General features: G+C 40.4%; 1 protein-coding gene across 2 annotated transcripts in view; it reads right to left on the bottom strand.

Annotated features, from left to right (window-relative positions):
- The window catches only part of LOC126336577 (uncharacterized), a 147,180-nt gene that overhangs the window by 35,207 nt on the left and 86,995 nt on the right, over window positions 1-24,978 (bottom strand). The window contains exons 11-14 of one of the 2 annotated variants that reach the window (XM_050000433.1): window positions 16,851-17,011; window positions 13,683-14,011; window positions 6,996-7,150; window positions 1,287-1,392 (exon numbers count right to left, since the gene is read on the bottom strand). In XM_050000433.1, coding sequence (XP_049856390.1) covers window positions 1,287-1,392; window positions 6,996-7,150; window positions 13,683-14,011; window positions 16,851-17,011 — 751 coding nt within the window. The remainder of the gene's footprint in view (window positions 1-1,286; window positions 1,393-6,995; window positions 7,151-13,682; window positions 14,012-16,850; window positions 17,012-24,978) is intronic. The other variant, XM_050000434.1, reaches the window with a different exon arrangement.

The following is a 24,978-nucleotide window of genomic DNA, read 5'->3' as shown; positions in this document are numbered from 1 at the left end:
TGTAGTCAGCCAATAGCAACATCACTGTTAAGTAGCGAGAACCCACAAATAGGAAAAGGTAATGGTTTGAATTAATATACATACTGTTGCTACAAGAAAAGAATAGCTTTCACGTATAATATTGGTCTCTAAGATTAATAAGCTGCAAGAGAAGCTAAGCTTCTGAACTACTTTTAGCGGATAAACACAATGGAGAAGACAGAGGAACTGAGATAAGTGAGCAACCAGCAATGCTTCTCACAGATGGCACAATATTTCTCAGGTAACACAATACATTTCAAGAGTTTTGATATGCTCAATATTACTCACAATTGCTAAACCTAACCACATGTTCAATATTACTGTAAATCCAGAAGTATTGAGCAATAATATTGTCTGTCTAGGGCCACAAAAATTCAGTCTTGTTTCAATTTGGTTGGAGTATATACAAACACACTATAAATTTTACAGTCCAAACTGTTCCTTATCCATAGATAAACCAAAATCTAACTTTTTCAAGTTTTATTTTCTTCTTTTTCTTTTTTGTAAAATGAACAATTGTATATATTCTGTCACAATTGACTGAACACAATGTGGTTGGTGTCCTAATGAGTGTGAATAGCTGTCTACGTCCATCGTTTCACTTGCTTTGATGTATTCAAATTGCTGAGAGGTTGATTCCTTTGGGGAAACTTAATCCCAAGAATTTTTTTGGTAGGGTGTCTACACCTGTAACATAAGGCACACCTGCTAATAATGCTACAAACCATAGGAATGTGCTCAGCCTGCTACACTTTCAGTTCCCAACATAGCTTCACCTGTAGAATGGACCCATTTTAATGAATTTCTTTCCTGGCTGGGAGAGGATTCACATTACAACCTAAGCAAAATAACTTTATGTTGTGTTTGAAAAGAGTAGATTTTATATCAGGTTCATGCTTTTAATGTCATGCCACCTGTGGCAGTATGTCAACAGTGAAATACAAGACGCAGGTGGCATTATCTGCTAGCAACGGGGGGGAAAAAAAACATTATTATACTCATATCAACAGAAAAGCTTTTCACACACACACACACACACACACACACACACACACACACACACACACAAAATAAGTAAATTGTTTAGCATAATTTTGAAAGCTTTCATACACACACACGCAACAAAATTCTTATAATTTCATATATAAAAATCTTGTCAAAATTAATAAACAGGAATATTATCAGTAACAAACCTTCAAATTAGTGTGGAATGCACAAGAATTACAACAAATATTATCAAAAGTAAAAATGAAAGTTCTACTTACTTTCTTTTCTTCTTGCCCCAGTCACTCTCTTCACTTTCAGAGTCTTGCCACATACGACGACTCTTTTTACGCTTGGGGACATCGCTATCCTCACTATCATCATTAACTGTAAAATCAAACACACTGTGATGATGACAGTTACAGTGGATGGATATAGGAATTGCAGGCCACAAATAAAACAAAACTTGCAAATAATAATAATAATAATAATAAAATATCTAAAACTGAGTGACGAAAGCCACAATTCCTCATGGATGCACTTGTCCTCCCCTCCTCTGACTGTGATCTCTCTCTCTCTCTCTCTCTCTCTCTCTCTCTCTCTCTCTCTCTCTCTCTCTCACACACACACACACACACACACACACACACACACACACACATTATATGTTCAGAGCTTCACTATATCTTACAAACAAAGATTAACATCCTAGCAGGTAACAGAGACTATTATTTTAAACAAAGGAGACTATACAGACATATGTCTTATTGTGAATTGTTTCCAAAGCTGAACACACATAACGTATGAAGTTGGGTATATTGCTAGTAACACTACACTCTATCTACAGAACAAAACAGCTTGTATATTCTGAAAAATTTCTTAGCTTAACTTACTAGATGATATTACATTGGGCAGACATACTTCCAACATGATGGAGCTGCTAAATTTTCTCCCACACATGAACTCGCCTTTTTCCAATGGCTCGAGTGGTAATACTACTGTCTGACCACCTATATCTCCTGACCCAATAGTGTAGTATTTTTAACGGTTGGATGAAGATACAAGTATACAGCAGGAAAATGGATAAAAGAGGCAAACTTCTAGGTTGCTCCTGGACTTTCTTACTCTCATGGATGAACAAAGATACACACTAACTGTAAGACAATTGATAAGACAGGTTCCTGCAATAATATAAAGTGCAGAGAAGTTCATAGTAGACTTTGGAAAAATTACTGAGAGTTTTTGTACATTTATTGAAATTGTGAAAATATATTATGAATTGTAAATTTGTAACAGGACACATAACAACTTGACATGAAACTTCCTGGCAGATTAAATCTGTGCGCTGGACCGAGACTCGAACTCGGGAACTTTTCCTTTTGCAGGCAAGTGCTCTACCAACTGAGCTATCCACGCACGCCTCTCCTACCCTCTATTTTCATTCTGGAAACAACTTGACAAATTGGGTGGTCAGTATTGGCCTTCACGAGGTACAACTCCCAAGACAAGAGATACAAACATGAGAAAATATACAGGGTGGTCCATTGATATCTTACAAAATAAGCATCAAACAAAAAAACTACAACAAACGAAACTCGTCTAGCTTGAAAGGAGAAACCAGATGGCGCTATGGTTGGCCCGCTAGATGGTGCTGCCATAGGTCAAACTGATATAAACTGCATTTTTTTAAATATGGACCGCCATTTTTATTACATATTCGTGTAGTAAGTAAAGAAATATGAATGTTTTAGTTAGACCACTTTTTTCACTTTGTGATTGATGGCACTGTAATAGTCACAAACGTATAAGAACGTGGTATCACGTAACATTCTGCCAGTGTGGACGGTATTTGCTTCGTGATACATTACCTGTGTTAAAATGGATCATTTATCAATTGCGGAAAAGGTCGATATCATGTTGATGTATGGCTATTGTGATCAAAATGCCCAACGGGCATGTGCTATGTATGCTGCTCGGTATCCTGGATGACATCATCCAAGTGACCGGACCAATTGCCGGATAGTTAGGTTACTTAAGGAAACAGGAAGTGTTCAGCTACATGTGAAATGTCAACCACGATCTGCAACAAATGATGATGCCCAGGTGTTTTAGCTGCTGTCATGGCTAATCCGCACATCATTAGCAGACAAATTGCATGAGAATCAGGAATCTCAAAAACGTCGATGTTGAGAATGCTATATCAACATCGATTGCACCTGTACCATATTTCTATGCATCAGGAATTGCATGGCGACGACTTTGAACATCATGTACAGTTCTGCCACTGGGCACATGAGAAATTATGGGACGATGACAGATTTTTTGCACATGTTCTATTTAGCGATGAAGTAGCACTCACCAACAGCAGTATCGTAAACAAGCATAATATGCACTACTGGGCAACGAAAAATCCACGATGACTGCGACAAGAGGAACATCAGCGACCTTGGCGGGTTAATGTATGGTGCGACATTATGGGAGGAAGGATAACTGGGCCCCATTTTATCGATGGCAATCTAAATGGTGCAACATATGCTGATTTCCTACATAATGTTCCACTGATGTTACTACAAGATGTTTCACTGCATGACAGAATGGCGATGTACTTCCAACATGATGGTTTTCCGGCACATAGCTCGTGCGTGGTTGAAGCGGTATTGAATAACATACATCATGACAGGTGGATAGGTCGTCGAAGCACCATACCATAGCCCGCACGTTTACCGGATCTGATATCCCCGGATTTCTTTCTGTGGGGACAGTTGAAGGATATTTGCTATCGTGATCCACTGACAACATGAGCCAGCGCACTGTCAATGCATGTGGAAACATGATGGAAGGCGAACTACTCGCTGTTGAGAGGAATGTCATTACATGTATTGTCAAATGCATTGAAGCCGATGGACATCATTTTGAGCATTTATTGCATTAATGTGGTGTTGTTGTTATGGTCTTCAGTTCTGAGACTCCATGCTACCCTATCCTGTGTAAGCTGCTTCATCTCCCAGTACCTACCGCAACCTACATCCTTCTGAATCTGTTCAGTGTATTCATCTCTTGGTCTCCCTCTACGATTTTTACCCTCCACGCTGCCCTCCAATACTAAATTGGTGATCCCTTGATGCCTCGGAATATGTCATCTAGTCAAGTTGTGCCACATATTTCTCTTCTCCCCAGTTCTATTCAATACCTCCTCATCAGTTATGTGACCTACCCATCTAATCCTCAGCATTCTTCTGTAGCGCCACATTTCGAAAGCTTCTATTCTCTTCTTGTCCAAACTATTTAACGTCCATGTTTCACTTCCATTCATGGCTACACTCCATACAAATACTTTCAGAAACGACTTCCTGACTCTTAAATCAATATTCGATATTAACAAATTTACCTTCTTCAGAAAAGATTTCCTTGCCATTGCCGGTCTACATTTTATATCTTCTCTAATTCAACCATCATCAGTTATTTTGCTCCACAAATAGCAAAACTCCTTTACTACTATAAGTGTCTCATTCCCTAATCTAATTCCGTCATAAACCCCTGACTTAATTCGACTATATTCCATTATCCTTGTTTTGCTTTTGTTGATGTTGTTCTTATATCCTCCTTTCAAGACCCTATCCATTCCGTTCAACTGCTCTTACAGGTTCTTTGCTGTCTCTGACAGAATTACAATGTCATCGGCGAACCTCAAAGTTTTTATTCTTCTCCATGGATTTTAATACCTACTCTGAATTTTTCTTTAGTTTCCTTCTCTGCTTGCTCAATATACAGATTGAAAAACATTGGGAAAAGGTTACAACCCTGTCTCACTCCCTTCCCAACGACTGCTTCCCTCCCTTTCATGTCCCTCGACTCTTATAACTGGCATCTGGTTTCTGTACAAATTGTAAATAGCCTTTTGCTCCCTGTATTTTACCCCTACCACCTTCAGAATTTGAAAGAGACTATTTCCAGTCAACATTGTCAAAAGCTTTCTCTAAGTGTACAAATGCTAGAAACGTAGTTTGCCTTTCTTAATCTAGCTTCTAAGATAACTCGTAGGGTCAGTATTGCCTCACGTGTTCCAATATTTCCACGGAATCCAAACTGATCTTCCCTGAGGTCAGCTTCTACCAGTTTTTCCATTCGTCTGTAAAGAATTTGCGTTAGTATTTTGCATCTGTGACTTATTAAACTGATTGTTCAGTAATTTTCACATCTGTCAATACCTGCTTTCTTTGGGATTGGAATTATTATATTCTTCTTGAAGTCTGAGGGTATTTCGCTTGTCTTATACATCTTGCTCACCAGATGGTAGAGTTTGGTCAGGATTGGCTCTCCCAAGCTCGTCAGTAGTTCTAATAGAATGTTGTCTACTCCTGGGGCCTTGTTTCAACTCAGGTCCTTCAGTGCTCTGTCAAACTCTTCATGCAGTATTATATCTCGCATTTCATCTTCATCTACATCTACATCCTCTTCCATTTCCATAATATTGTCCTCAAGTACTTCACCCTTGTATAGACCCTCTATATACTCCTTCCACCTTTCTGCTTTCCCTTCTTTGCTTAGAACTGGGTTTCCATCAAAGCTCTTGATATTCATACAAGTGGCTCTCTTTTCTCCAAAGGTCTCTTTAATTTTCCTGTAGGCAGTATCTATCTTACCCCTAGTGAGATAAGCCTCTACATCCTTACATTTGTCCTCTAGCCATCCCTGCTTAGCCATTTTGCATTTCCTGTCGATCTCATTTTTGAGACATTGGTATTCCTTTTTGCCTGCTTCATTTACTGCATTTTTATATTCTCTCCCTTTCATCAATTAAATTCAATATTTCTTCTGTTACCCAAGGATTTCTACTAGCCTTCGTCTTTTTAACTACTTGATCCTCTGCTGCCTTCACTACTTCATCCCTCAAAGGAATCCATTCTTCTTCTACTGTATTTCTTTCCCCCATTCCTGACAATTTTTCGATTATGATCTCCCTGAAACTCTGTACAACCTCTGGTTCTTTTAGTTTATCCAGGTCCCATCTCCTTAAACTCCCACCTTTTTGCAGTTTCTTCAGTTTTAATCTACAGGTCATAACCAATAGATTGTGGTCAGAGTCCACATCTGCCTCTGGAAATGTCTTACAATTTAAAACCTGGTTCCTAAATCTCTGTCTTACCATTATATAATCTATCTGATACCTTTTAGAATCTCCAAGGTTCTTCCATGTATACAACCTTCTTTCATGATTCTTAAACCAAGTGTTAGCTATGATTTAAGTTGTGCTCTGTGCAAAATTCTACCAGGCGGCTTCCACTTTCATTTCTTAGCCCCAATCCATATTCACCTACTACGTTTCCTTCTCTCGCTTTTCCTACACTCGAATTCCAGTCACCCATGACTATTAAATTTTCATCTCCCTTCACTATCTGAATAATTTCTTTTATTTGATCATACATTTCAGCAATTTCTTCATCATTTGCAGAGCTAGTTGCCATATAAACTTGTACTACTGTAGTAGGTGTGGGCTTCGTATCTATCTTGGCCACAATAATGCGTTCACCATGAAATTGTTGGGGGATGTTTTACAGCAGGACCCAAGCTAAAACCACTTGTTTATCAGCTGACCTGGGAGTTACACCACTTGACTGGCAGATCTGGTTGGCCCACATGTCTCTTTGTGTAATTAACAAATTTCTTAATGGACTTTCACTTTTATACAAATACTAATATAAGAGTACTCAAAAATAAACTACAATATAAAATAATTTCATAATTATAGCGAAGGATTAAAATCCTTTATCTCTGGAACTATTTGATAATTAAACATCACTAATTGAGTGTGTATACTATTATGAACAAAGTACATTCACTTGTTTTTTGATTAGTTACTGCCATCTATCTTGCCTACGAAATACAGATAAACAAAAGCACAAATGGTGACAAAATTTACAACACAAATAATAAAAGAGTTTGCGTGCAGCGTATTTGTAATGAGAAAGAAGGAATTAATTTGTACTCACTAAACTCCTTATCAAAGCGAGTGACCCTAGCACGTGACGATCTGCGAACTGGCTCGGCGTGCCTCTTTCTGGATCTTCCCCTGCGCCCACGCCCGGGTGCCTCGGAATCATCCGATTCATCTGCATCTTCTTCCTCTTCTTCCTCCTCCTCTGAGCTACATATCATTAAACATACAGTTACACACTTACTTCAGTATTCCACCTAGCAGCAGTAATCACTTTATGTAACAAAAATAACACGTAAAAGTGTTTGACAATAGTCTAAATGCATAAAAGAAAACAGTCTTCTTTTCTTAACTCCTCAAGTGGAGCCAACAGAAAAATGAATTATAATTGGAATGAAAACATGACAAGTAACATTCCAACAGCTGTCTTGCTAAATAGAGAACATACAATGATGACAAGCAGCAGCAAACAATAACAGCAGCAAAAGATATAGCTGTAGCCATACTATATTGAAAGTTGTTGGATATTTTTATATGATGAGATCACTAGCAAATTATGATTAATCACTTTCTTTTCCTTTTCATATAATCATAAAACCTAGATGCACTATTTTTTTTACATCTCACACCACAGATGCAAACCCCATTGCTGTTGTAACTGTTAATACAGATATTTTTCTCCTCTCACCTAGATCAAAATTTTCACATGTCTATTATAAACAAGATTTTACAATGGATTGTGAACATCAGAACACAAGAGATATAAAACAAGGTGTACCATAAAAAAGTAAAACCTATCACTTTACCAGAAGAAATGGTTTAACTCACACAGGATATGAGACATGTTAAACCCAAGCAGTTATACAGTTGCACTCAGGCAGCAATAAAAATCTAGTAGTACATCAGACAACATGGATTGTTAGGATGAATTGCTTAGAAGATAATTAATATGATACTGCAAAATCATGAGTGAAGTATCACAATGCTATAGCCAAAGAGCTGTGCAGTTGACTGCAGCACTAACAAGAATGAAAATGCTAATGAACCTTCGGACAAGCACCTTATTTGGAGCTAACTAGCCCCCTCTCTCTCTTACACACACCCACACACCCACCCATCACACACACACACACACACACACACACACACACACACACAGAGAGAGAGAGAGAGAGAGAGAGAGAGAGAGAGAGAGAGAGAGAGAGAGAGAGAGCTTCATGGTCCTGCTCAACTATACTGTCTAATTGTTGGAGTCCTGGACTATTCCAATTCTATCTCAACTATGTTATTCTACAAGAGGCAGAGCTACATGTGAAAGCAATCATGTCATGATATATCATCTCTGTGGTAACTCCTACACAGCATTTTATGTAGGTCTGACCAAACCAATTGCCCAACAAAATTAATTGTAGCCACAAGTTAAGTGGATACCCAGTGACACAATTGTTGTTAAGCACAACATCCTTGGTTTCACTGGTTGCCAATCTGTGTCCCACAACTACCTACTTCACCCCCACGACTGGCAAAACATACACCATTCAAAGCAGGGTCACACGTGAAACAACACGTCATGTGACTTGTATTCACTACATGGCCTTCTACATAAGTGTGACAACCACCAAACTGGCTTAGCGCATGAATGGACACAGAAAAACTGTCTGCCTGGGATTACCCAGTGATGGAACATGCCCTCCAGCACAATTCCATGGACCTAGGTGCCTACTACATCACATTAGGAATTTGGAATCTTTCCACCCAACAACGGTCCTTGCAATTGCACAGATGGGAACTTGTGTGCCAACACATCCTTTCATCCTCCCTCCTGGACTCAACCATTGTTAACCTCTACTCTTTCTCCTTTTTTGGCCCTTTACTAATTATGATTCTTCAATTTCTCCAGGTGTATTTTATGATGAAATTCAGTACATCAGCGCACCTGATGATGGCAATGTGGTCGATTGCAGAATTATTTTTCACATTTTCATTGTTAATCTATTTAATTTATTTTGTTTTCTTTCTCTTCTTACTTAGTATTATTTATATTATTCATCTCTCATATACCTCTTTACTCCTCAACTATCTTCTTTGCTTAGAAACTGGCACAATACTTACGATGCGCTACCTTTGACTTTCTTTAAACGCCCTATACTACTCCTTTGCTTACCCACCAATGGCTACCTCTTGACCTAGATTGTCAGTGACCTACATCCACTTACCCTATCTTCCCTTTTCTTGTCTCCTTCCTCTCTTCCCAGATGAAGGACCATGTACAGGAAGCAGATTTTTTATTGATTTTTGTCAGTTATTTATTCCATTTTTGTGTTACTGCTTTTCTAAGTTACACTGACGGGAACTGTCCTTTCAAGATATCCTTGAGTCCCCAATACTTTCTGTTTGTCACTGTCTCACAACCACCTCAATTCCGGTTCCATCCACTGCAGTCCATTAACCTACACTCACACTCTCTCTCTCAAACCCAACTCTTCCTGCCAGTGTCATGAAGGATATCATTGGCATCATATTTCCATGTGGTCCTGTTGCTGTCTCTCTGTCCCAACCATAGCCCCACCTTGAACTCCCCGTTGCCTCCCTTCTTATCTCATCATCTCCATCACACACAACATTGTGTTTATGTCACTCTTGAATGCTCAATGTATCATCCATTGTAGTGTAATAACTGTAACATATCACATTCATACATTTAAGAAGTGTCACTCGATGTGGCCTGACTGATGAACAACTGTCACAATATTTGAAAGTATTCATTTTATTATTTAAGCAATTTAGAATCACAAAGTGTTCAAAAGTTTATTTCATATTTTTGTTTCTACTTGTGTTTGGATGGATGCAGCATGTCTGGAAGGTGGGACAACATTGGCAACACACCTCTGCTCTCTGGTAGCTGTTGGTTTGGCAGTTTCTTATCAGCTGTGGTGTCCTGGCTTGGAGATGTGTGACGTGCCATGGAACATTTCAAATTGGATGACAGCACAGAAAAGAAAAAGCTAGCAGATATATTCTGTTTGTCATTTTGAACTAAGAGGACTACCATTCATATCAAATACAACACAATGAAAATCACAGTTTATGTACTTATGACATGTTACTGTCTTGAAGAGGTTCTAGGCGCGCAGTCCGGAACCACGGGACTGCTACGGTCGCAGGTTCGAATCCTGCCTCAGGCATGGATGTGTGTGAAGTCCTTAGGTTAATTAGGTTTAAGTAGTTCTAAGTTCTAGGGGACTGATGACCACAGAAGTTAAGTCCCATGGTGCTCAGAGCCATTTGTCTTGAAGAGGGAAGATCAATATAATATGAATTCTGAAGATACACTTTTTATTAGTGATAGAAAGTTGAAGCTAGTTAATGGCTATCAGTTTTCAGCAAAGTAGAAGCTGCAATGGAGAAGTAGTTGACAGTCAAGACAATGTACATGGTTATTCTGGATGTTGAATTAATAAGCAACAGTTCAGAATTAAAAAGTAATGGCAATCATAATCTAATCAAATATACTCTCAAGCATGGAACATTTCATTCTGGTGCCTCAGGTGATAGGACCCAGGACACTTCTGTGCTGAGAAATATCTGAAATTTTAATAAAAAGAGTTAATAAAATGTGAACTCAGAGGTAACAATTTCGAAAGATGATGTCATGAAACTGTACGCTTCTGTCCTTAGCAATTGAATCAAAAGTCAAGATTACATTGCAGTAGAAAAGCCATTAACAGCAATGTAGCAATTAGGAATTAAGAAGAACTGTGCAGTCAATGAGCAGTCGCTGAAATCACTGACTACATTTACATCGAAGAATTTAATAACTCCATGAATTGGAAGATCATTGACTGCAACTTCTAAGGCTAAAATTGTTTCTTTGATGAGCTGTATTAAATACAAGCTGATTTGTATTAGTTTTGGTGGTGGTGTGTGTATTGAGACAGTAATTAAGAGTGGAACTGGCAACCAAAGTTTATTGGGTTTGTTCAACAAGAGAGACATTACTCAGTGACAACTGGAAGCCAACTACAGTTAATTATGTTTAGTTTTGTTGATAATGTTTGTCAGTATTGACAAGAGACATGGAGACGCACTTACAACATTTGTTTCAGAGTTTTAGTGAACTGAGTGGTAAGCTAGATGCGAGAAACACTGAGTTAAACATAAGTATCAAAGCTCAAGATGATCAATTAAACACCAGTGTAAAAGCATATTAATTTCGAAAAAGTTTTGATGGAGACAAAAGAAGAAATGATAATGGAATTAAATTCTAAGATAGATAGTACAAATACCAACTTAAAAGTTGGAATTAATGGCGGAAATACAGACAACTGATGCCAACCTCGAAAAACGTATTACTGAGTCTCTTAAAGAAAAACTAAATAATAAGTTTTCTGTTTGTGGAAAAGATTTGGGTGTAGTGTCTGTCATTGAAGGCCCTCATGAGACTTTCATCATACTGGACAAGGGAGTTCTCGTCACCACAGATGGGAAGAAGCGATGACAGCTGTCGAGATGAAGGTAATGTTGGTGGTTAGTAGCTACAAATATCGACAGAGTTGTGGATGGAGCCACCTGTGAGGTGGAGGTTAAAGCCCAGGAATGTGACATATTGGGTTGAGGAGGACCAGGTGAAGTGGATGGGAAAGAAAGTGTTGAGGTTGTGAAGGAACAAGAATATGGTGTCTTGGGCCTGGATCAAGATCATGAAGATATATCACTGGTAAACCCAATCCAGGCAAATGGTTTGGCATTTTGGAAGGCTACGAAGGTTTCCTCCAGATGGCCCATAAAAAGGTTGGTGTGGATGGGTACCATGTGGGTGCCCATGGCTTTGATATGGATTTGTTTATATACCTTCCCTCACAGGAAAAGGAGTTGTGTGTCAGGATATAGTAGGTAAGTTGTGTGAGGAGCGGGTTTGGTGTCTGAAGGACAGTGGAGAGAGAGTGTTTGACAGTCACAAGGCCATTGGCATCAGGTATATGGATGTATAGGGAGTTGGCATCAACAGTAAAAAGTAGGGATTCAGGAGGTAAAGAGGTGTTGATAGTGAAGAGTTGGTGAAAGAAGTGGCTAGTAATCTTGATGTGAGAGGCTAGGTTTTGGGCAACAGGTTAGAGGAACTGGTCAACAAGAGCGGAAATTCTTTCAGTAGGAATGCAATAACCAGCTACGAAGGGGCATCCAGGATTGTTGGTTTTGCGGATTTTGGGGGGCATGTAGAAGATGTGCGCGGTGGGGGGAAGTGTGAGGAGGGAAATGGATGCAGGGGAGGGGTTCCAGGAATGACTTAAGGATTTCAGTAGGCACTGGTGGTTATGGTGGTCTTCTGGGATGGGATCACTATGGTAGAGCTTTAAGGTGGAAGAGTCAGACAGTTGGTAGAAACCTTCTGTCGGGTAGTTACTGTGATTTATTATGAAAATGATAGACCACCAATGCTAGTTCATCACTGAATAGAAATGGCACACACAGGGAGAGAGCAAATGATGAATACAGAAACTTCATCAAACTCTACCACAACAATCACCTGTCACTTAGTGCATTGTCACGGCAAGTTTCAAACAAAAAACATGCGCACAACACAAATTGAGCAAAAGATAAAAACATTTATACTCAGAAATGAATAACTGCTCATGATGACAAAAATTCACAAAGTGTAAAGTGCACTAACAAATTTATGCTTATTTGATGTTCTAACCACACCTCTGCTCGTATTGTAAACATTTCTTGCTGCTTTTGGAACATAAAAATATATTGTGATCCTCAAACTACGGCTGCATGTGCCATGTGCAAAGACCCTACGTCCTAGCCACATAGGCCACAACAGAATCCATCTCTCACAATCATACACAAATCAAACGATGGAAAATCCAAGATGGAATGCAACAATACAAGAGAAGGAAAGTGCTACTCACCATACAGCGGAGATGTTGCGAATGATAGGCACAATAAACAGATTCACACAATCATAGCTTTCAGTCATTAAGCACACACACACACACACACACACACACACACACACACACAAAGTGCAACTTCCACACACATCTGCAGTCTCAGAGAGCTGAAACTACACTGTGAACAGCAGCACCAGTTCATGATGGGAGTGGTGACTGGGTGGGGGGTAAGGAGGAGGCTGGGTGGGGAGGGGGAGGGATAGTATGGTGGGAGTGGCAGACAGTGAAGTTTTGCAGTTTAGACGGCGGGTAGGAGAGAATGTGCGGAGGGGGGAGGGGGTAAGTAGTGGAAAGGAGATAAATAAAAATAAATTAAAAGACTGGGTGTGGCAGTGAAATGACGGCTGTGTAGTGCTGGAATGGGAACAGGGACGGAGCTGAATGGGTGAGGACAGTGACTAATGAAAGGTTGAGGCCAGGAGGGTTACGGGAACGTGCCCCCTCCTTACCCCCACCCAGTCGCCACTCCCATCATGCACTGGTGCTGCCGTTCGCAGTGTAGTTTCAGCTCTTTGAGACTGCAGACGTGTGTGGAAGTTGTGCTTGTGCTTGGTTTGTGTGTGTGTGTGTGTGTGTGTGTGTGTGTGTGTGTGTGTGTGTGTGTGTGTGTGGGCGCGCGTGTGCGCGCACGTGTGTGTATGTATGTCTACTGTTGACAAAGGCCCTTATGGCCAAAAGCTATGATTGTGTGAATCTTTTTATTGTGCCTATCGCGGTTCAGCATCTCCGCTATATGGTGAGTATCAACAATCATACACAAAATATACCATAAAGAAATACTTTACCTGGATCCCTTGAAATCCTCATCTGAATCTGCATCATCCTCAGAACTTATGTCTAGACTGTTAAGTCGTCTATGCTTCTTTTTGGGAAGTGGATATCTTCTCACAGGAGGTATGTAGCCCTCTGGTTCATCTTCCTCTTCCTCTTCATCTGAGTCTCTTCCTTCCTCTCCATTTTCTTCCTTCTTTTTCTTTTTGGTTTCATCATCTTCAGCTTTCTCGTCACCAGCCTCCAACTTTTCCTTCTGCTCCTCCTTCTCAGCATTAACAATAGTTGCAATATCTTTTCCTCTCCCTTGATTCCCAGCTCCTTTCACAGCTTCCATTTCATCCTGGAAATCGAAGAAAAGTTGAGGGTTACACTACACATCATTCTCTGTCCCAGAGCACAGTTAATATATACTAAAGGAATTTACCATATTTACTCGAATCTAAGCCACACCTGAAAAATGAGACTTGAAATAAAGGAAAAAAAAATTCCCGAATATAAGCCGCACCTGAAATTTAAGACTCGAAATTCAAGGGGAGAGAAAAGTTTTAGGCCGCACCTCCAAATCAAAACAAAGTTGGTCCATTGTAATATGAGACACAATTTAGGTAGAATGAATGACGATACAGCTACAGTAGTTTGGTTCGAGTCGTAAGCTTAGCAGTTAAGCTTTACCAGGTAGCCATTGCTATGCGTCAGGCGCTCCGTCCGTATTTATACGGGTACCCTTCCTTTTTCACGTGCTTCGTCTAGTTTGAATTGATTGCTTATTTTGCGTTGACCTGATAAGTGCAATTTTCTTTGTTATAGGTGTTTACGTCACTCTAAACTGAAAATGCATTACTGTACTGTGCCATGCATTGTTTGTCTCATTCTGATAGTGCGTGTTTACAGCCTGTCGCCGATCGCGGCACGCCTTGCTTTTGTGCGCGCTACCGCCGCTTACGAGAGGAATCGTCTCATTAGGGAAACAATGGCAAGAGACTGCTATTTGTTGTTACTTACACTGCTGCTTTCTTTGATAATGATCAACAAGAACCTAATAATAGACTGCGTATGATAGAACGTGTTCTGAATGAGAGTTAGGCGAAAATTTTTCTCTGTTTGAAAATTATTGCGGCCGCTTCTTTAGTACATCAATTTCTGCACAGAAATTAGTCATCTTAGATTTAAAAATCTGGTCAGTTGCCGTGCTTCATTTCTGACTGTATCACTATTAGGCATAAGAATAATACGAACATAAACATGACATGATATGTATATTCTTCCGCGTTTGCTGTTGTCTCACTCTAGTTGCGTAGTTTATTAGACAGACAGGATTTAAATGAGATAGCAGCAAACACGAAAGAATACGTGGCATAATGTTTACATTAGTATTATTCTTATGGTGAAGAGAATATGGCATGCGATTCACATTTAATCAGGTTCCTATTAGCAACCATCTCTTCCCACAGGTAGGAAAAAATTCAGAACGTAGAGTTGGCCATATTGACAAACATCCCAGTCTTGCCAGTCGGGTTTTCGTAGTACATTGAAATTCTGCTACATTCGAAGGTGAACAATACGGAATTTGTATTTAATTCGTTGGATAATGTATGAAAATGCAGTGATTGAAACTCGGGGCGGAGAAAAAAATTCCGTCTTCCATCTTTTCTTTTTTATTTATTTATTTATTTACCGACGCAGAGGTTTTGGCGCCAGTATTTATCTTTGTGCCTCCAAAGCATGCCTGTGTAGCGCTACATATATTCAATGGCAGAAGTTAGTTGTGGCGGCACCTACCAACATTTTTCAGAACTTCCGCTTGCCCCACTTGCCTTGCACTCAATTCTAAGCCGCAGGCGGTTTTTTGGATTACAAAAACCGGAAAAAAAGTGCGGCTTAGATTCGAGTTAATACGGTAATTAAATGTCCTGTTTGACAGAGTGTGCGCTCCTGTTGCTATGGCAAACAGAATAGTTCAGCATGTCTTGTGATAGGATGTACCAGCTTTCGACGAACAATCATTCAAAGGATGTGCAAAATGCATAATAATGGTGCATTTGGTTGCATCCAGATTGTGAGTGGTCAAAACACAGGCTACTCCATTTCAAAGTTCATGCAGGTACCAGACTGTTCACATGCCATATCGTGGCTCAAGCACCTCAGGTTGTGAAAACTGCTGTAACTTGGGACAACTGTCATGGGAAACAATTTGTTCACTTTAATGTTACCGTTTTTCGGATGTGAGCTAGTGTTTTTATACTTTATCAGTAATAATTATTGTATATTGGTCATAGCAGCTCACAATTACCTCTAGACACCAGGAGGAGCACCAAGTGAACACTCTTGGTACCCACAGCTGAAGCAGACATGGTCTGCTGCTTGGTTGCAGTGTGTGAAGTGGCCGATTTTATGTAAAATGAGGACCAATAGTTGAACGTAATTTTTATTTAATTTAACAAATGCCACAAACTGAATGTAAACAAGCTGATAAGAGCATCTCTTGAGACCAGCATTTGAACTGTATCAAGTGTTATTAAAGTGGTTGAGTGCCAACAGTTATTACAGACTTGTTCATTAAGATTTGCCATTAACTGATGCAAATGTAATAGTAGAAATGGGATCACATTGTAATGAATCACTCACTAATTCAGTGTTGCACAACAGAAACTGGCGAACTGCTATACAATCCAGAACCATCATCTTGCTTTGAAGCACAGAAGCAAATGCTCCTCTACTCACCATACATCACAGAGTGAACATATCAGCAAGGGTGCATGACCACCATCAGTGAATACTCAAAGCACAGACAAACGTCAGCTGGACTAATGAGTTGTGTACATGCTGGTGCACACTGATGGTACATTAATTCAAGAACTGATGCAACCTACTTGCCAACAGGGTATTGTTAAGGTAGGTGGTGGATATGTACCCCCTCAGCACATCTAGGATTGCAATGGGCCACGTGCACATGCCTTGAACACAGCTATTAACTAATCTATTAGTTACAGGCAGAGGTGCAGCAATTCCCACATCTTGTGGAGTCCATGCCATTATAAGCTGCTGCCATCATCAGGTAACTGTTCGAGAGTAACTTAAAATTAACATGAAAAACACCCTTAACTTTATTCGACTAAGGTGTAAAAATTGTAATAATGTATAAATAAGAGTAATGCCATCTTTAAACAGTATACACAAACCTGAATTGCAGAATAAATGAGATCATCATAGTCATTGTATCGGTAGCTAAGAACAGTCTGACGCCTCTGTCGTAACTGGTAAACTGGCTCAGAGTCATCAGATGATGAGGCAGAACTAGATGAACTAGATGATGACCTCCTTGAGCCAGGTACAGAAACTGCTGAAAGACAGAGGGAAATATTATTTCAACAACAAAACGACTGAAATCATACTGTGAAGTGAAGTGTGTGCAGCATTTTCCTTGCATCTTACAATAAAGAAAATGGGTTTTTCAGAACATTGCAGCAGACTGTACATCCAAATGTACTCTCCTGACAGATTTCAAATGTGTATCAGAGTGAGGTTGAACCTAGGCATTTGTTTCTCATGGATAATATTCTGCTCTACGAATCATCTAAGCAGGTAAGGAATATGAATTCAATGCTTCATTACATTGTACCTCTTGCTAGTTTTTCAAACTACATACAACCTTTATTGCATGCCTCACTGAACTGGTTTCTCTATGAGGAAATGAGTGAGGCTGAAGCCTAAGTGGAATGAAATTCTCACTTTTTGGCAGATAGCACACTTGATGTAACCTTCATGACTGTGACTATCTGGTAGATGATCACCACTGAAGACAAAGATTCTAGCTGTAGTTCTGCTCTGCCCCACAATCGTAACAGATAAAAACAGATTTACTGAAATGCGTACATGTAAATTTCTATTTTCCTTGCTTTTTCGTTATTAGGAAAAAGATAGGTGGGAGTGGGGGGAAGGGGAGTAGCAGGCTTAGGAAATTTGATTCCATGCTGTGATATAGCATTTGTGCCTCAGAAAATTTCGTTACACAATATCTTAAATGAGATTCATCCCAAAGTCAATTTCACTTTAGTAAGTCAGGTCAGTCTCCCGTAACTAGATACAGTGATCTATAGAAGATCTGACAGTACTCCAGGGCATGGAGTGTATAGAAAGCTTACGAACACAAGTTGGTATTTAGATGCAACTTCACACTGCCATCCAGTCCAGAAGCAATCGGTGCTCAAAACACTCCCTTCACGTACCTTCTGTACCAATGACAATAATGGCTCAGAATCGACATTGGGGTTCTTAAAGGAGACAATGAAGGCCAACAGCTACTATAGTTTGTCCATAGACAGGGCTTTCAAATGAAATATTATTATTTATGCTTATACTGAGTGTCAAATAAAAAACTGTCTTTTCCAGTCCCTAACCAATTTTTATCTATTTTATCACAAAATCTAAATATTTTATTGATATACAAGAACATAATGGAGCCTATACTTGGAATTAAAATGAAAAATAATAAGACAAGGAGATGGACTATCCCACTCCTTTTCAACTGCGTCTTGGAAAAGGTCATTCGAGAGTGGAGAAAGTTGTTAGCCCAAGAAGAAACAAATGAAGAGCAGTTCAGACTTGGTCCTAAAGACTAAAAGGGTGTACATTGACTGCTCGGGCTTTGCAGATGACCTAGCCATTTTTGCTAACAACATAGAGTCAGCAGTCAACAAGATCAATAGGTTGTCAGTAATTGCTGAAAAAATTGGACTCCAGATCTCTATTCAAAAACAAAATATATGACGAACACCTGTGATGGATCTGAACGGATCACCGCCAATCTGGGAAAAATCAGACAAGTTAAAAATTTCAGGTATCTTGGTGAAGTCATCCAGGAGAATGGATTATAAGGACAAACAGTTAATGTCAGGATGAGGAAGTTAGACCAGGCATACCAACTGATAAAGAATACCTATAACAAAAAGTCTATGACTATTGGGGGCAAGTTTTGACATTGTAATACAGTTGTAAAACCTGAGGACTTATATGTGTCCGAAGCTTTGACCATGAATAGACAACGTCAAGCTGAGCGGCTGGAAAAGTGAGAGCGTAGGATATTAAGGAAAATCCTAAGTAATAGATGGGCTGATGGACAATGGTGAATGAGAACAAATGAAGACTTGTACAGCAAGACAGAACCTATTACAACATCCATTAAGAAGAGACGATTGTTATGTTACGTCATCTCAAGAGGATGGACGGTGACTGACTTATAAAAAGAATATGGATTTTCATCCAATCTAAGAACACAAGGCCGAGATGGTTCGAAGAATGTGAAAAGATCTTAGACAGATTGGTACCTCAGAGAGAAAAATTCCTAACAAGAACAAATTTAGAAGATTGGTGAACAACTACCAAGGTTTCAAAATGGAATCAACATCCACAAGATGGAGAAGACCTTTGTCTTGAAGTGCATAAACAGGTACTTCTTGGTGGGCTCAAAAGATCAGATTCCCAGTACATTCAATCACAGATGCTCTGCCACCAGACATAGCATTTTAAAGGCTGAGCCACGATGACAGAGGATCAGACACTGCTTATTTCCCATACACAAACTGTATTGTTAAGTCATTTTTATAAGATTGGTAGGTGCTCACAAAAAAAGTCAATACACGGATTCTGTAGTCTTTGATACAGTGTGCACACATCACATTACAATCTGGCAGTCTGCACATAATGTCCTCCGCAGCCAGCAACGGCCACGTCTGGTTGGCTGGGCTGTTTTGTTGGACGGGGTAAGGGGAGAGGAAGGGGCAGGGTAGTGAAGATGGTAGGGAATGCTGAAACACCTGCAGCAGGCAATAAATGCAGCTCTGCACTGAGTCATGCAGAAGACAAGCAAATGCCTCTGCTGAAAAGCAAATCGAGTACTGTGCCTTTTCCAAGTTTTTTTGGCAAAATGGAAAAATTCCCAATTTTTCCAGAACAAAAAAATTCTCTAAGTTTTCCCGGTTTTCCAGGGTGTGGGACACCTTCTAATAAAAAAGATGAAGTATTGCCTTCTCTCTCTCCTAGGTTACCATTTGTTTCTAGAATTACTGACCAAGTCAGCAGAAGTCTATGATACAATGGTGTACAGAAGTAAATGAAGAACTTTTCCCAACACAGAATGGACACCCCAGATTTCCTCCACACTACGGGAGTCTATGAAGTGACATGAGACTATGGCAAAGTGTATATATGTGAATGAAAATAAAACTAATTACTAAACAGCATTAACACCTCATGCGGTTTACACAAAGTGTGAAATCTATGGTAGCAGGAAAAATATGGCCAAGACAACAAATTTAACAATATTCATATGCTAGCAAGGACAGCAACAGTTACAGAAGTAAAGTCAGAGAAGTGGTTGAGATTTCTAAGAACAAATGTGATTTAAATAGGAATGATATCTATATGCTTCCAGCTTTGTGAATCCTACCAGCTTTGTGACCTCCCACCATTGAGGAAGTTAATACACAGTTACGGAAGCAAGGAATACAAATGATCTGGAAGGCACTTTTGCAACACATCAATAATACTTTGATAAAACATTTCCCCTCTCTTGATCTGCCTATTTTGCTTATTATACAATGACAGTGGCCAACCAATAGTAGCCAAAAGATTATTATCGAACAACTCCACTTCTTTAGAATAAGTGTAAAAAAGCTCACTCTTTTAGGTGTATGCAATACTGCTCTTTGACAGTGTTCAGCTAACCAAACACAAGGAAATCCTAAAGAAGATCCCAGACGAGATGTCAAAACACTGATTGTGTAGAAAGAAAATAAAGAGGAAATGGACACAGCCTATTGACTCACATTTTATCTTCAACGACAATGGTCCCAAGAGCTGCAGACTTACATCGTGATTCAAATTTTCCATTTCTAACCTAGAGCTACAAATCACTGACTATGAGAAAGAAAGATTGAAGAAAAACCCAGCAGGCAAGATGAAGTACATTACAATGATGAATGGTAATACATCACACATGAGACTGATGAATACCAATCAAATTATCAAGGAAATGTATAATATGGAACTAAAATACTGTAGACTCAAAGGACACCGAAGACTGAGATTTATCACATGGTGAAGATTGGTGTAAATATGACAGAAAACAACAGTCCCAGCATAGAATAGGAAGCAACATACAAAGTTAACAGTTGGTGGAAAGGTTTATTATACCAACTTTTCAAACAGATGAAAATACATAGAAGTTAATCAAACGCTGTTTACAAATGATGCAATTTGAACCAAATACATAACAATATGGTGCTAATATTCAAACTATAGCAAGGACCTAATAATTTATTTAAAATGTGGAGACAGTTTTGCAAATGGGACCAGAGCTTAGGCACTAACAAAGCCTTGTACATTTGTTAACTTAATAAAGAAATGTCTGTTGCAACACATGAAGTACAAATTATTTTGATGGGTGGCAACATTTGAATAAATGCATTTTGTATCAACACAACACTTTTTCAACAAACAACAATTCCAATTCCTGGAGATCATGAATTTATGAACCTTATGAGAATGAGCACAATTAAGGAGCCAGTGAAAGAACATTGCACCTTGGGTGGGGATTCAGTAATTGAGATGAGAAAGAGCATCTGATGGATTTCCATATGGTGTGAGCGAGGACTGTGTACATCTTGGATGCTTCCTTTCTGCACATGCTTTAACCTCAGTTTTCTCAAAGTTGGCAAAATTTGGTTTCAGGTATCTTCCCAGTACTGTCGAGGGTGATCTTGCAGAAGTTATTGCTTCAGCTTTATTATCAGAAGTTTTCCTTTTTATGTAAGGGGAACATTTCCAGTCATTAAGACTGGTAAATAATTATAGTGGTCCTGTCATCTTACAGAGATTTGCAATTTGTTCAAGTGACTTGTCCCAATGTTAGATAGGTTGTGTTCTCACTTAATGTACAGCTGCCCTCTTGTCAGAATGTAAAATTAACTCAATTAAAACACAGTGTTTTTGAAATACAATATGTAGGTCTTTACTCCAAAATACAAGGCACTGAGTCAGAGGAAAATGTCCTGTACAAAGATTGGTCTATATTGTTTTGCACTAACTGTGTGTCCAGAAGATGGAATGGCATGAATCAACAGCTGATTTCCTTGCCTGTGGGCAGCTTATTGATCATCATTTCCCTTCACTCTCCTCTCCATATTTCTTGATGCTCTGGCTCAACAATGAGGTAAGGGCACACAGCACAATTTTTGATTGTTAAATGCGCAGTATCTTTAGATAAACTTTCTAATTTCAATTTCTCTGATTTCACTGTGGGCAATTTAAAACCAGAATTTCTGTCCAATTCTTCTGCCTGGAATTGTAATTCACAAATGATATATGGTTGCTCGATGAAAGAAACTTCCACATGGGAAAAATATATTAAAAACAAAGAAGCCAAGACTTACCAAGCGGGAAAGTGCCGGTAGACAGGCACAATAAAATAACACACAAACACACACACAAAATTTCTAGCTTTCGCAACCAACGGTTGCTTCTTCAGGAAAGAGGGAAGGAGAGGGAAAGACGAAAGGATGTGGGTTTTAAGGGAGAGGGTAAGGAGTCATTCCAATCCCGGGAGCGGAAAGACTTACCTTAGGGGGAAAACTCACGCGCACACACACACACACACACACACACACACACACACACACACACACACACACACACACACATATCCATCCGCACATACACAGACACAGGCAGACATTTGTAAAGGCAAAGAGTTCGGGCAGAGATGTCAGTCGAGGCGGAAGTACAGAGGCAAAGAATTTGTTGAAAGACAGGTGAGGTATGAGCGGCGGCAACTTGAAATTAGCGGAGGTTGAGGCCTGGTGGATATCGAGACGAGAGGATCTACTGAAGGGCAAGTTCTCATCTCCGGAGTTCTGACAGGTTGGTGTTAGTGGGAAGTATCCAGATAACTCGGACGGTGTAACACTGTGCCAAGATGTGCTGGCCGTGCACCAAGGCATTTTTAGCCACAGGGTGATCCTCATTACCAACAAATACTGTCTGCCTGTGTCCATTCATGCGAATGGACAGTTTGTTGCTGGTCATTCCCACATAGAAAGCTTCACAGTGTAGGCAGGTCAGTTGGTATATCACGTGGGTGCTTTCACACGTGGCTCTGCCTTTGATCGTGTACACCTTCCGGGTTACAGGACTGGAGTAGGTGGAGGTGGGAGGGTGCATGGGACAGGTTTTACACCGGGGGCGGTTACAAGGGTAGGAGCCAGAGGGTAGGGAAGGTGGTTTGGGGATTTCATAGGGATGAAATAAGAGGTTACGAAGGTTAGGTGGAGGGCAGAAAGACATGAGGATTTCATGAAGGATGGTCTCATTTCAGGGCAGGATTTGCGGAAGTTGTATCCCTGCTGGAGAGACACATTCAGAGTCTGATCCAGTCCCGGAAAGTATCCTGTCACAAGTGGGGCACTTTTGTGGTTCTTCTGTGGGAGGTTCTGGGTTTGAGGGGATGAGGAAGTGGCTCTGGTTATTTGCTTCTGTACCAGGTCGGGAGGGTAGCTGCGGGATGCGAAAGCTGTTTTCAGGTTGTTGGTGTAATGGTTCAAGGATTCCGGATTGGAGCAGATTCGTTTGCCACGAAGACCTAGGCTGTAGGGAAGGGACCGTTTGATGTGGAATGGGTGGCAGTTGTCATAATGGAGGTACTGTTGCTTGTTGGTGGGTTTGATGTGGACGGATGTGTGAAGCTGGCCATTGGACAGATGGAGGTCAACATCAAGGAAAGTGGCATGGGTTTTGGAGTAGGACCAGGTGAATCTGATGGAACCAAAGGAGTTGAGGTTGGAGAGGAAATTCTGGAGTTGTTCTCACTGTGAGTCCAGATCATGAAGATGTCATCGATAAATCTGTACCAAACTTTGGGTTGGCAGGCCTGGGTAACCAAGAAGGCTTCCTCTAAACGACCCATGAATAGGTTGACGTACGAGGGTGCCATCCTGGTACCCATGGCTGTTTCCTTTAATTGTTGGTATGTCTGGCCTTCAAAAGTGAAGAAGTTGTGGGTCAGGATGAAGCTGGCTAAGGTAATGAGGAAAGAGGTTTTAGGTAGGGTGGCAGGTGATCGGCGTGAAATCAAGTGCTCCATTGCAGCGAGGCCCTGGACGTGCGGAATATTTGTGTATAAGGAAGTGGCGTCAATGGTAACAAGGATGGTTTCCGGGGGTAACAGGTTGGGTAAGAATTCCAGGCGTTCGAGAAAGTGGTTGGTGTCCTTGATGAAGGATGGGAGACTGCATGTGATGGGTTGAAGGTGTTGATCTACGTAGGCAGAGATACATTCTGTGGGGGCTTGGTAACCAGCTACAATGGGGCGGCCGGGATGATTGGGTTTGTGAATTTTAGGAAGAAGGTAGAAGGTAGGGGTACGGGGTGTCGGTGGGGTCAGGAGGTTGATGGAGTCAGGTGAAAGGTTTTGTAGGGGGCCTAAGGTTCTGAGGATTCCTGGAAGCTCCGCCTGGACATCAGGAATGGGATTACCTTGGCAAACTTTGTATGTGGTGTTGTCTGAAAGCTGACGCAGTCCCTCAGCCACATACTCCTGATGATCAAGTACCACGGTCATGGAACCCTTGTCCGCCAGAAGAATGACGATGGATCGGTCAGCCTTCAGATCACGGACAGCTTGGGCTTCAGCAGTGGTGATGTTGGGAGTAGGATTAAGGTTTTTTTAAGAAGGATTGAGAGGCAAGGCTGGAAGTCAGAAATTCCTGGAAGGTTTGGAGAGGGTGATTTTGAGGAAGAGGAGGTGGGTCCCGCTGTGACGGACAACGGAACTGTTCCAGGAGGGGTTCAATTTGGATTGTGTCTTGGGGAGTTGGATCATTAGGAGTAGGATTAGGATCATTTCTCTTCGTGGCAAAGTGATATTTCCAGCAGAGAGTACGTGTGTAGGACAGTAAATCTTTGACGAGGGCTGTTTGGTTGAATCTGGGAGTGGGGCTGAAGGTAAGCCTTTGGATAGGACAGAGGTTTCGGATTGGAAGAGAGGTTTAGAGGAAAGGTTAACTACTGAATTAGAGTATTGTGGTTCCAGATTGTGTTGATTGGAATTTTGAGGTTTTGGAGGGAGTGGAGCTGGAAGTGGGAGATTGAGTAGATGGGAGAGACTGGGTTTGTGTGCAATGAGAGGAGGTTGAGGTTTGCTGGAAAGGTTGTGAAGGGTGAATGAGTTGCCTTTCCACAGGTGGGAAACCAGGAGATTGGATAGTTTTTTGAGGTGGAGGGTGGCATGCTGTTCTAATCTGTGGTTGGCCTGTA

Source organism: Schistocerca gregaria, chromosome 2, assembly GCF_023897955.1.
Source record: "Schistocerca gregaria isolate iqSchGreg1 chromosome 2, iqSchGreg1.2, whole genome shotgun sequence".
NCBI lineage: Eukaryota > Metazoa > Arthropoda > Insecta > Orthoptera > Acrididae > Schistocerca > Schistocerca gregaria.
Note: the sequence above shows the minus strand (reverse complement) of the source record. Positions and strands in the feature narration are given on the sequence as shown.